This window comes from Arachis hypogaea, chromosome 15 (assembly GCF_003086295.3).
Source record: "Arachis hypogaea cultivar Tifrunner chromosome 15, arahy.Tifrunner.gnm2.J5K5, whole genome shotgun sequence".
NCBI lineage: Eukaryota > Viridiplantae > Streptophyta > Magnoliopsida > Fabales > Fabaceae > Arachis > Arachis hypogaea.
Window position 1 is genome coordinate 115,666,205 of NC_092050.1, and position 12,293 is coordinate 115,678,497.

The window sequence follows — 12,293 nt, forward strand, 5'->3', positions numbered from 1 at the left end:
TTACAAGACCTAATGATATTTTGATATATTGATGACACTAATTTATGTATAATTTTTAATTTATGGTTGAACTTGTAAAACTAATTTTAATGTTATATTGCTTTAAAATAATCTTAACTAAAATAAAAGATGTTTAAATCTATATTATTTTGACTTATTCAGTAAATTAATTAATATATTATAATTAAAAAATATATATAATTTGACAAATTATGTATCCAATTTGTATTAAAAAAATTTGTTATAAAATGAATGTTATATTTTTGTAATTAAAAAATAAAAAATATTATAAAATTAAGTTATATTTTGTAACAAAATTTTATGACAAAAAAATTATATTTTACAAAAAATATTTTACAAATAAAAAATTGTTATAATTTTTGTAATAAATTTTAGTTTTTATGCTAAAAATTATTATTATAAACTGTTATTTTGTATTATAATTATTTTATTTTTTGTTATAAAAACTTTTTATAATGGACATATTGCAACAACTCTATAACAATTCTTTTGTCATTTTTTATAATAATTTTTTTTTGTTATAAATACTATTATTTTTTATTGTAGTATAATTTCTATTTTTTGTTAATGAAAGATTGTGTATACAATTGCGAATCATATTCAGTGAAATCAACCGATGAAATAATCAAGTTGATCAATAATACATCAATTTTAATGAAGAAAAATATTCTAAATATTCATCTAGATAACAATGGTTTTATTAGTCTTCTTCATCAACCTCATGAAAGGGAAGTGGTACTATGTTCACTGCTCTAAATTTGCCAGCATTATTTAGCTGCTCATGCTCCAGTCTGTGACAAAAAATATTATACAATGTTAAAACTTTTCCATGAAATAAATTACTCATGATTGAAAATTATATATATGTAATGTGACATAATCTCTCCCTTTCAATTGACAAAAATATCTTTTAAATTTTTAATGACAAAAATATTTTTAAAATATAACAAAAATATTTAATATTAAATATATATTTTAAAAAGACTTTGCACATAAATTAAATTTTAATACCTCTTTTGTAACTATGATTAAAAAATGAAAAATGTTATTTATAAAATTTGATAATTTTATGCTAAATATTTTCTTTTACATTTTTTTATTAATGACAAAAATAATTTTAAATGATGAAATAAAAAATCTGAAAATCAAAATTTTGTTTGAATTTTTGCATGTTATTTTTAAATAGCTAGTAATCCAAATATTCTTATAACATTTTAAATCAAATGCACAAATAATTTGTCAAATAAAAAAAAGGTTGTACGTCAGTTATAAAAAAATTATTTTTAATTATTTTTTTTTTTTTGCATTTCAAAATATTTTAAAAGAATTTTTATCATTAAGAATTTTGGAAGGTACTTTTGTCATCAATTACTTGATAATTCAATGACATATTTCATGGTTTACTCTTTAGGAAATTATTAGGAGTTCTAGAATTTTATAATATAAAATATTGTAGGTAAATAAGAAAATGACTAGCTAATAAATTCTTCAACATTTACTCAAAATTAAAACGGATATATATATATCACTAAATAAATATATAAAAAGTGCACTTCTCTTTTTTCTTTTTAAGTGAATATTTGAGTAGGTGTTGGGAAAATTATTTATGAAGCATTCTTCCACGATTATAATACCTTTTTAATTCATTGTTAGAATTTAGTAATTATTTTTATGAATTCCAAGAGATCAAAAGTGTTAGTAAACATTGTAGAGTAAAAAACTAAAAAATATATATAGTATAAACTTTGCATTTGTATGAAATGAAATTCTAAAATGACGAACAATTTGAAAAATGTTAGAACATTTTTATGAAAATAAACATTTTATTGTGAATGGCAAATATAAACAAGGAGCGTATAAGTAAAAAATAAATGGAACTAATGAACTCGTTTACCTGAAGAAATTCCAGAGCCCTCGTCTAATAACTTCAAGAGCTGCTAAGAACAATGTTGTTACTCGAGAATCAACGCCTTGAAGAGTTGAATGGACAACAGTTTGCAACCATGCCAGTCTCAGAATAACATTTAATCCCTGCGGAAATTGCCATGGTCAACATCAGAGCTTTTAAACAGTGGAGAGCTCTGTATATTTGTAATACAAAAAATAAATAAAAAGAAAGAAGAAAAAGAAAACATGATTTGAAACTAATGCCTTCTTAATAATCCCCTGCTATTTTATTTTCGTTTTTCTTTTTATTCCAATCAAGATTAGGAATCTCTCTTTAATTACATAATGGTTTTATCTGCATTTCATGTGGCCTTTTGTCGTGAACACCTAGATGCGTGGTAAGATCTTATAATATGATAGTTAGTTGGCAAGTTTCAATTAAGTTATACATTTTGGGTGGATCAATAATACAAGCTCTACATAAAAAAATGAGGAATATTACGGGACAGTAATTTTTGTGATTTGTAGCAATCAAATAACCATCAATAATGGTTTTACTGGTGTGAGATTGGTGTAAAATTTCATCCAATAGCTCACTTTTCTTTGTTGGTTACATGTTGGCAAGAATTTAACAAAGTTGTTGCCCCCTAGACTTTTCCTAAAAGAATAGTGATGAGTATAAAATACATATTAAAATATAAAATATATTTAAAAATAAATTAAATAACATATGTTTTTACACATAACAATTTTGTTAGTGGATATTGGTCATGGGTGCTCTAACCACTTTTACTAGTAACATTCATCATGGCAAACAATACATGTATCAAAACAAATTTATTTTTTTAGGTTCTTCTTTGAGACAAAAATATAGAAACAGATATAGAAATTCGTTTGATTGTATGAATAGAGAGAAAGACATTTTTATTTGTATTTTTAAAAGTGGGATAAAAAAAATCTTTCTGTCTATATAATTATATCTCTTTGTATTTTTGTCTCATAAATCATAATAGAATTGGAACAAGTGAGGGTGACTAAGATACGAATTTTATTGCAATGGAGAGGGGGAGGGGGCTGATGATGATGATGTATATATATATACCATGGAAAAGTAGTAAATGGCTTTATTGCGAAGCATTAGTTCATTCCTTAGCAATGGATTGTTGGAATTGAATTGAAGCAAACCCCAATCTCTTACAAAGTCCCAATACAATTGATACACTGTTGCTGCAGTTGAAAAGATGACAACACATAGCCATCCAACATTACTACTCCCATCTTTCTCATAAGCCACTTTAGCACCTGCTGCCAACATTGCTGACACATATTTCCCAAGATTCACTAGGTGGCTTCTTTCCCCTTCATCAAACCATCTTCTAGCACACTACAAATTCAATTCATGAGTGTATAACATCAGTTTTACCGCATTAGGATCTTAATGTTTTTTTTATATTTGATGCCACAAAGATGGGTTTAAGGATCATTTATTACCGTTTTATATTCTAAATTAATAGTTAGGGATAAGGCTGTGAAAATTGACTGGTCATTTAACCTGATAGAGTTAGAAGTTTAAATATTTAAATGTTTAATTAAAATTTAATTAGAATTAAAATTAAATATAATAAAATAATATATTTATACATAAAATATATATATTTTTAAAATTTTGTGTTTTATTATTTTAAACTAGTTAATCACTAAAAAACCTAAATTGATTCGATTGGTTTATCATTTTTAATCTATTTTTTTTTACCAATCCACCAACAACTGGTTTTTTATCATGAATTTGACCGGTGTGTGGCTAATTATCTATTAGCCTGATCGAACTAATCAGTTGAATCTGATTCTTATAACTATCATTAGAGATGTATTTATTTGTCAGTGTAAAACAAAAAAAATATTATTATGAGATGACTTATTTTATAAAAATTAAATCACAAAAAATGCACCCCAATAATTTTGTTGCTAACAAATATGTACTCGAATTTTTTATCGACAAAAATATCTTTAAATAATTTTAAAACGCAACAAAAATACTCAATAGTAAATATATATTTTTAAAAAATGCCTTAGAAATTGAATTTTGATGCGATTTTTTGTAAGTATGATTATTAAAAAAATGAAATATTTTTATCCTTAAAATTTGATAATTTTTCATTAAGTATATATATTTTTTTGTGATTTTATGGTCAACAATTAATAATATTTTTAAAAAATCACAAAAATTATACTAAGTAAAAAATTACCAAATTTTAAGAATAATAATATCTCATTTTTCTATCATACTTGTAAAAAATCGCACCAAAATTCAATTTTTAAAGTATTTTTTGAGAAACACATATTTAATATTAGATAATTTTATCGCGTTTTAAAATTATTTGAAAACATTTTTGTCGATAGCAAAATTCAGGTATATTTTTTGTCAACAACAAAATTATTCAAGTGCATTTTTTATAATTTATCCTTTTATAAAATTATTAAAAACTTGTAAAATCAACATAATTTAAATAATGTTTGATTAAAAGCATCTAAAGAGGAAAAAAAATTGAAAGAAAAGAGCTATAAAGTTTACTAATACTGATAATATGATTGATAGTAATCATCTCATCATTTCAGAGCAAATCAAATGTTTAACTACACGATTTCATATTTTATGGAAACTATTTTTTTAATTTAAATAACTATTTGTTTATTATTAATATTATTGTTACTAATTAAAAATATTATAAGTTACAAACAAGTATTCAATAAGTACCGGCGATAAGTAGTGGATTTGAGAATATGCTTCTTCAAGAAAGCTTAAAGCAGAATGAAAGCTAAGTAATTTACCTGCATAGCCCTCCAATAATAGGGTAGAAACGACACTGCATAAGCAAGGTCTTTATAGTAATTTTTCCTCGTGCAGTATCCATAGTCTAGAGTTTTGTAACTCCCACTTATATAGTAACATGCCACATACTCGAGGTTCCTCAGCATTGGCACCTATAAAAGTAAAGTAATGAAATAACAATTAACAAATTCCAAACATTAAGGATTTTTTTTTTTCTTCTTAATCTAGTAGTAGTAATAATAATAATAATACCTGACTACAAAGTTGATCTGCCACGAAAAAATCTTGCATGACAACCTGAAGGGACAAGAGAGAAGCCAGTTATTATTGAACATTGTTTTTCTCTTCCCAAAAAATTTTGTGTGGTGTATGATGCTTGATGATGATATGATAGGGTATGATGTTAAAATTAGACTAATAAATTATATATATATTTTTTAAATTTGTTAAAAATTTTAAAAATATTCTGTTTTATTTTTTTTAATTTTATTCTAAAATTTTTTATTTTCATTAAATATATCATTGAGAGTTAAATTTTCAAAAACTTTAATATCAATTCAGTAATAATATATGATAATAATATGTGTTGCTTGTATTAAAAGTTTTTTTTGAAAATTTGTTGTTGAATTAATCATAAATTTTTTAAGAAATTAGCTCTCATGATATTTGATATAAATAAAAAATTTTTGAAATAAAATTAAAACAAAATAAAATTTAAAAATAATTTTAAAATTGTTACTAAATTTCAAGAAAAAAAAATATTTTACCCTAGAATTAAGACCACGGAAACCTACCTTGTAAAGTGGTGAAAAAATTATGTTTCTTATAGTACAAAGAAAACGGTAACGGGTTGATCGGTAAATAACGTTGAAGGGGCAAAGTAGCATTAGTAAGAACACCTGCACATGTAGTGAAGAGAAAAAAAAGGTTAAAACTTAAAATTATAGCTGACACAAAATTCTTATTATTTTTTAAATTATAATTTTGTTTCTTATTCATTTATTACGGAAAATGTCATATTATTAGATCTACATATTCATTAAAATAAGATTAAGACTGTAATTATTAGTTATTACTTGCTTTTCTCATAATTTTAAAATATTTTATTTTAATAAATATAAGTCGAATAAATAATGTCATGTAACAAACGGATGATAACATAAATATGATTTGTTCTAACTTCTAAGCAGTAACGCACCCAGAGAATTTTTAAGTAAGCGCCAGTCAAAGGAAATTTCAAGTACCTTTGCTTGTATAAAGAGGCTAGCAGTATCTCTTTTACTATTAACGGTCGAGAATAAGGGAATTTCTTTGGGAAGGAGAAAAATTAGATAAAGAACGAAGATTTTTGCTAAATTTATAAAGAATATGTGCATTATACATGATATTTTTTTGTGAGTTTTTTTTTTTAATAAACGAAATAATCTTTACTATTCACAAAAAATTCACTTTCTAGCATCGCATTACCTGAGAATAAATCACATCACAAGTTTGATAGATTATTTGTTGATTTTTGTTATTTTTCATATCGACTAGGATGTGATATATAATTTACTGAAATTACCAGTATAAGAAGCCCTGGAATATGTTGAAGTTGGGCATAAGAATAGCCTTTTGTTAGAAGAGTCAAATGAAGTAACATTGTCCCAACTACAGTGGTCATAGCCATTGTACAAACCAAGAATATATCTCTGTACGTTAGCTCCTTGGTAGGAACCAGTTCGAATATGAAGCTGTAGTTTATACGAGTCTTTCTCCATGCCACAATGTTGCAGCCATAAAGAAAGAAATGTAGAAATATAAGGCTAAACAAGCTGCACAAACAAGGCGCAAGAAAGCAACTTAACAATTTATGTTCACAAGTGGCATGCTACTATTTAAAGAAACACAATTTATGACTAGTGTACAATTTACTTCTTAAACTCGTAATAAAATGTGTAATTTGATATCTTAATTTATCAAATGGTGCAAAAAGAACATTTGCAAATTTTTTTTTTTCCAAAATCACCCTCGATTAAGGAATAATTGTATGAGTAGAACATATAATTTTGAAAGAATAAATGAGTAAAAGCATTAATGGTTTTACCATTTGATAATGATAAAGCGGCACATTGCACACTTAAAAGTTTAGAAAGTAAACCGCACATGAACTAAACCAAAGTTGTAGGTTCAAATTACGTTTTACCTTGTGTGCAATTAATATAAAGTGGAAATTCACCTGCATTTGTTTTCAAGTGAAGTTGATAATTAAAGCTCATTAGATAAGAATTTAGTTAAATATGTCAAATTATCTAACTAATTTTTAATTATCAATTTCACGTCAAAACAACTACACTTGAGTTTTTATCTTAAAATAACATATCATGTGCTAAGTAGGTTTTCTTACCCAAGTACAGGATAGACTGTTTCCATGTAAAGTGAATCCTGTTCTGGTTTATATAGGCCACTAAGATGAGCCATTACAACATATCCAGTTAAAAGTGCCAAGAAGCATCCACCAAATAGTCCTGATTTCATTTGAGAGACCATAAGTCACCATATTTATTAGAAAGAAACATTAGCTGTAACTCTTACATAATTTCTGCTAGAAAAGTTAGGCAATTTTACATGGGTTCATCATTAAATTCCTCAATTGAATTAACATAGAACTTCATGTTTGGTTGTTTCTTCTTATTTCTAATGGTTTTATCTTTGTAAGTAATCAATATGTGTGTTACAAGAAGAAAACATATAGTCAAAACTCAGTAATTGCACAATTGCACCAAATGGGGTTGTGAATGTGGAAATACAAAAAAAAAAAAAAGGGGGGGGGGAGGAACCATTGTAAAAAAAAATATTATAGTCAGCGGGGAACTTGAATATAATTATATGTCAAATTTGAAATAATAATAAATATTGAGTGAATAGAAGTGAATAAGATGAGGCTAAAATAATATTATAGGATATGACCAACTGAGTTAATCAAACTCTTTGAGATAGTTTTACCATCTTTTATTAACGAAAATATTTGATGATAAAAAAAATTAGTTAAATTTATAAGTGCTGGCTATTTTTGTTTTATTTCTCTAGTATTACCGTTCTATAAAAAACTTTGGCGGGAAAGAGATATGGCCCCGTTGTCCATAAAAAATGCCGCTATTGATTGTAGTAATAACTAATAACCATAAGGGTTGACACAAGAGACACGTATTGAGTGTCAATTTTTTACAATGTGTCTTAACACAAATGCTTCTTAGCGAAAGAAATATGGTAATACTGACTACGACGGTTGACTTAATAAACACGTGATGAGTGCTGAGTGTCAATATTCTCTTCAAAAGTTTAACAAAGTGCTTGTGTTCATTCTTGATTCGGTTATGTATGGTTTAGAATTTTGGATAAAATATAAGGTAGCATGGGACCTGTACTATAAATCCATCAAATTATTTTGTCAGCTTAGTGGATTTGAGGGTCCATATTCTGTTTTTCTTGATATAGTAATGGCAAAAGAGAAAACTTAAAGATCTCTGTTATACAATAATGATTGAGTATCAGAACACGACAACAATGAGAAAGTCTTATTCTACAAAGTGGAGTATCAAAACAGAAAACATTTTTAAAAAATGTTGAAATGAAGTAAAGTTTTAACTCACCAATGAAGAAAGTTACAGAATGAGATTCTTTATGCCGGTGGCTCGGCCTGAGGTACTTTGAGGCCTTCTTTCGATCATCTCCGGCGAAATTCCTGACGAACAGTTCCTCTACTTCATCAGACAGCTTAATCACCTGTCATTTTCTTAAACACATAAGCAAAACAAAGCTAGCTCCACCATAGTTGAATTCTCTAGTGAAAGTGCTAAGAGACAAGCATATCTAAATTTTTATGGTGCAGATATGAATTGTAGGATAATTATTGGCCACTTGCGACTGTCGGAGAAAGCCTGAAACTTTTGCTGGTGGCAAACACCATAACATGATTTAACAACATCGTATGATGCATGGATTTCATCAAAATTTGATAGAGTTGAAGTTAGATATTTTTAGTTAACCGAAAATTTTAACTTGTGCTTGTAATTTACCTTGTCAGAGCTATTGAAATAGGAGCTTTCAACTACTTTGAGATAGATCGGAAGAACTTGCTTTGAAGTGACCTGCGAAACATTGATAATTTGCTTTTTGTTAACACTTAGCAAATGTGTAATTGAAACTTGATTTTCGGCATCATTCTCTAGTTCATTTTACCTTGTCAAACTTCTTCAAAATCTTCATAAATGCAAGCATGTTCAAGTTCCTAAACAACAATAAAATGGGAAAAAACACCTGTATGAGTGCATATTCTGGTTTAACTGTTATGTTTCTAAGATTTTGTGAAGAAAAGAATGAAATATCTTATACCTGTAAAGTTTGAGATATTCTAGTCCTTTATAGAGTTCAATGAAACCTCGTTTAATCATCTTTTCAGAGTGGCGCAACTTTGTTTGGTTAATATGAACCTTGCCAGCTCCTATGCTGAATTTCCTTGACTGGTTAATCAAATCTTCCCGGACAAGGTAAGTTATGGCCGAGAAGGTTCGCAACGGAGTTGTCAAAGGAATGTTTATCCTGAGATTCTTCCCTTGGCAATTGATAACACGGCCGGAGAGTGTTCTGAGTTTTTCTTCTTCTCTCTTCACCTGCGTCGGCTCTCCAACTTCGTCTGCGCGACAAGAATCAGAAAACTGAATCTCATCTGTGCTAATTTCCTCTGTTTCTTCTTCGGGATCTTCTCTGTTCCTAACAGAGTCCTCCTCTGAAGCAAAAGCCAGAGGACAGATTAGTGTTTTATAATCACATATTTTCATTAGTGATGGAGGTGTTGAATACAAAATTCAGTAAAATTTTGAAGTAATTATATTGTTTATCTTGTAATAAATTCACAATTGATTCATCAAAAGGCAAATATTTCACAATAAAAAGTCCACATAACTGTGCATGAATGTGTCAAAGATATTGAGTTGTCAAAAAATGTTATAACAATCATGGTATTTCTTCGTAAATTTCCATGTTAATGATGTTGAGTTCTCAAGCTTTTGAATGAAGAAAAGTGCTATTATGTTACCATTGGAAAATGTGCATGAGATGGAATGATACTCTTTGTCTATGGAACCTTGTTGATCTTGGAATGCAAATTTGAGCTGAATTAGAATGTCCATTTGTTTTCTCAAAGAATTCCCTCTCTCCATGAACTCATTCTCCTTTGTTCTATAGAACTTGTTCACCTTGTTTAGCTGCTGATCCAAACAAGCAAAGAATTCCTTAATAGCACCGGTTTCGGCAAATTGCTCTAGCAATTCGGTGTCGTATGACGAACCAAGTTTCCTATGGACCTGAAAAAGGAAAATCAAATTAAGGTTTTCTCTTATATTCATCCAAAATTATATGACGACTGTAACGAACAAGTTGGGCTTCTTTTAAGCTTTTGAATGGAAAGATTTTTTTTACTTGAATTGGTGGTACGTGCTCTCCATTTTGGTGATGGCCAAATGGAGAGTAGTTTCTTAGTGATGAAATAATGGAATTAGGCACAGAACTATTTTGGTTCTTGGTGTCGTTGCTGTTGTTATTATTAAGGAATTGAATATTTTTGAAGTCCTTCTTAAGTTGCCGATAATCAACAAAAGCTTCTTTCCATTCTGGAATGAGTTGCCCTTCAAACTGCTTAGAGAACTTCACCATTTTTGTTCTTTGGAGCGTTAATGAGAGAGAGAAGTATTGTTGTTTATGTTGTTGGATGGTGAGTTTGAAATGGAGTTAAGATGGCGTTATTTATAAGTGGTTTGAGGGAGAAAAGAAAGAAGATAAAAGAAAAAGTATTTGAATGATGTTTATGGTACTGATTCTCTTGAGCACATTTTATAATGTACTATGATCCTATGTTTCTCTCTCTCCACTTGAGGATTTAGGCATGTTACAACGGCAAAGGTTTCACCGGAAAAGTAACCGAACCGCCGCCGGTTATGATCACTTCTTGGCCAGACATGTTCTCATGATTCATGAAGATTTTGAAGAAAAGGGTGGGAATGAATTTTAAAGTGGTTTTGATGAAGTGGGCACTGGGCACACGTTGGAAAATTGAGAATACATGTAGAAGATGAACATGCTCTTTTTCATTTTTGGAGGAAACTGAATAAAGTTTGTCACAATAGTTTAGAAGCAAAAACCATTTTGAGAATTTCCTTTTGATATATATGTAGAAATGCGACTTATTAATAATGTGGTGGTTTCCTATAAACTAAGCTAACTTAAGAATTGCTCGTGTCGTTTTGTTTTATTTAAAGTGAGACTTATTGGCTAAATAATTTGCTAGCACACGAAGGTGTGCTCTAATTAGACCAGCTTGATTTCCACTAATTGAGGATAACTAAAAGCTCTCCCCCACTTTCATTACTAAGCATCTCCTCTTTTGTTTGCAATGTGAAAGTATCTCACGTACATGCCTAGCGGAATGCACCAATACGTCACTTAAAAGCATCATAGAATGCTCAAATTAGTCAAATTTAGGTAATTAAGGTAACGTTTATTTACAAAGACAAGGACATAGAAGTGTTTAGTTAGAATAAAAGGGAAAGACAAAAAATAGTGTATTTTAGATAACAAAATTTGTGTATTACAACGAGAGAAATGGTTCATATAATAATAATAATAATAATAATAATAATAATAATAATAATATTATTATTATTATTATTATTATTATTATTATTATTATTGTCTATGTTTATATAATTTTTTTTCAAAGATAATATTTTATTTAATGAAATACATCTAATCAAAATTTAGGACAAATTAAGATAGGATAACGGGATTTCCAGTGATAAATTCAAAAAAAATTTTAGTGGAGACAACATAATATAATAATAATTTTTATAATTATACTATAATATTATAAAATATAATTATTCTTCAAATTATTTAATCAACAAATTAAAATAATAAAATAATAATTTAAAATAATAATAAATAATTTAAAATTTTATTTTTTTGGTTTTCATATTTTGAAAAGATTGTTCATTGTCAATATAATTAAATGTTTTTCCTTTTATATATATCTGATGAATCCATATTTTATGATATATTTTGGTTTGATTTGAGTGGATTCCATCACATAAACTCACATTTATTCACCTAAATAGCATGCTTTTGAGATTTCTTCCTAAATTGTGCTTGAAAGTGAAAACATGCTCTTTTGTGCTTAATTTAGTCAATTTATTCACTTTAATCCCATTTGGTGCCTTGATATATTTGTTAAGTGATTTTCAGGTTTTCAAGGTAAGTATGGGTTGAAAAAGTGAGGAAAAGAGCATGCGAAAGGGAAGAATTCAAGAAATGAAGGATTTGGAAAGTTGCCAGCCCTGACCTCTCTGTACTAAATTGGTCATAACTTGAGCTACGGAGGTCCAAATGAGGCGGTTCCAACGGCATTGGAAAGCTAACGTCTGAGGCTTCAAAATGATATGCAATTTGCTATGGTGGACATAAGTCTAAGTGTGCATACGCACAGTACTTGTGCGTACGCACAAGTCAGGATTCAGCATGT

The 12,293-nt window shown here is 28.0% G+C and overlaps 1 protein-coding gene across 1 annotated transcript; it reads right to left on the reverse strand.

Annotated features, from left to right (window-relative positions):
• Positions 1 to 529: 529 nt before the first annotated feature.
• On the reverse strand, positions 530 to 10,937 carry LOC112750508 (phosphate transporter PHO1 homolog 1). The gene is made up of 14 exons (XM_025799267.3): positions 10,199 to 10,937; positions 9,816 to 10,083; positions 9,113 to 9,506; positions 8,960 to 9,008; positions 8,797 to 8,868; positions 8,371 to 8,503; positions 7,125 to 7,245; positions 6,303 to 6,552; positions 5,533 to 5,637; positions 4,991 to 5,035; positions 4,738 to 4,890; positions 3,011 to 3,292; positions 1,916 to 2,052; positions 530 to 812 (listed from the first exon to the last, which is right to left on the reverse strand). Exons 1-14 carry the CDS (start codon positions 10,430 to 10,432, stop codon positions 722 to 724), a joined length of 2,334 nt encoding a protein of 777 aa, XP_025655052.1. The 5' UTR covers positions 10,433 to 10,937; the 3' UTR covers positions 530 to 721.
• Between the last annotated feature and the right edge of the window lie 1,356 nt (positions 10,938 to 12,293).

What these genes read in the sequence shown, in the direction of transcription:
- LOC112750508 (XM_025799267.3), bottom strand. Translation starts at nt 10,432, where the DNA reads ATGGTGAAGTTCTCTAAGCAGTTTGAAGGGCAACTCATTCCAGAATGG. An exon ending in TTCCAGGGCTTCTTATACTG is followed by an intron (nt 5,638 to 6,302) that starts GTAATTTCAGTA and finishes CTACATGTGCAG; the next exon opens with GTGTTCTTACTAATGCTACT. An exon ending in CCATTTACTACTTTTCCATG is followed by an intron (nt 2,053 to 3,010) that starts GTATATATATAT and finishes CAATTTCCGCAG; the next exon opens with GGATTAAATGTTATTCTGAG.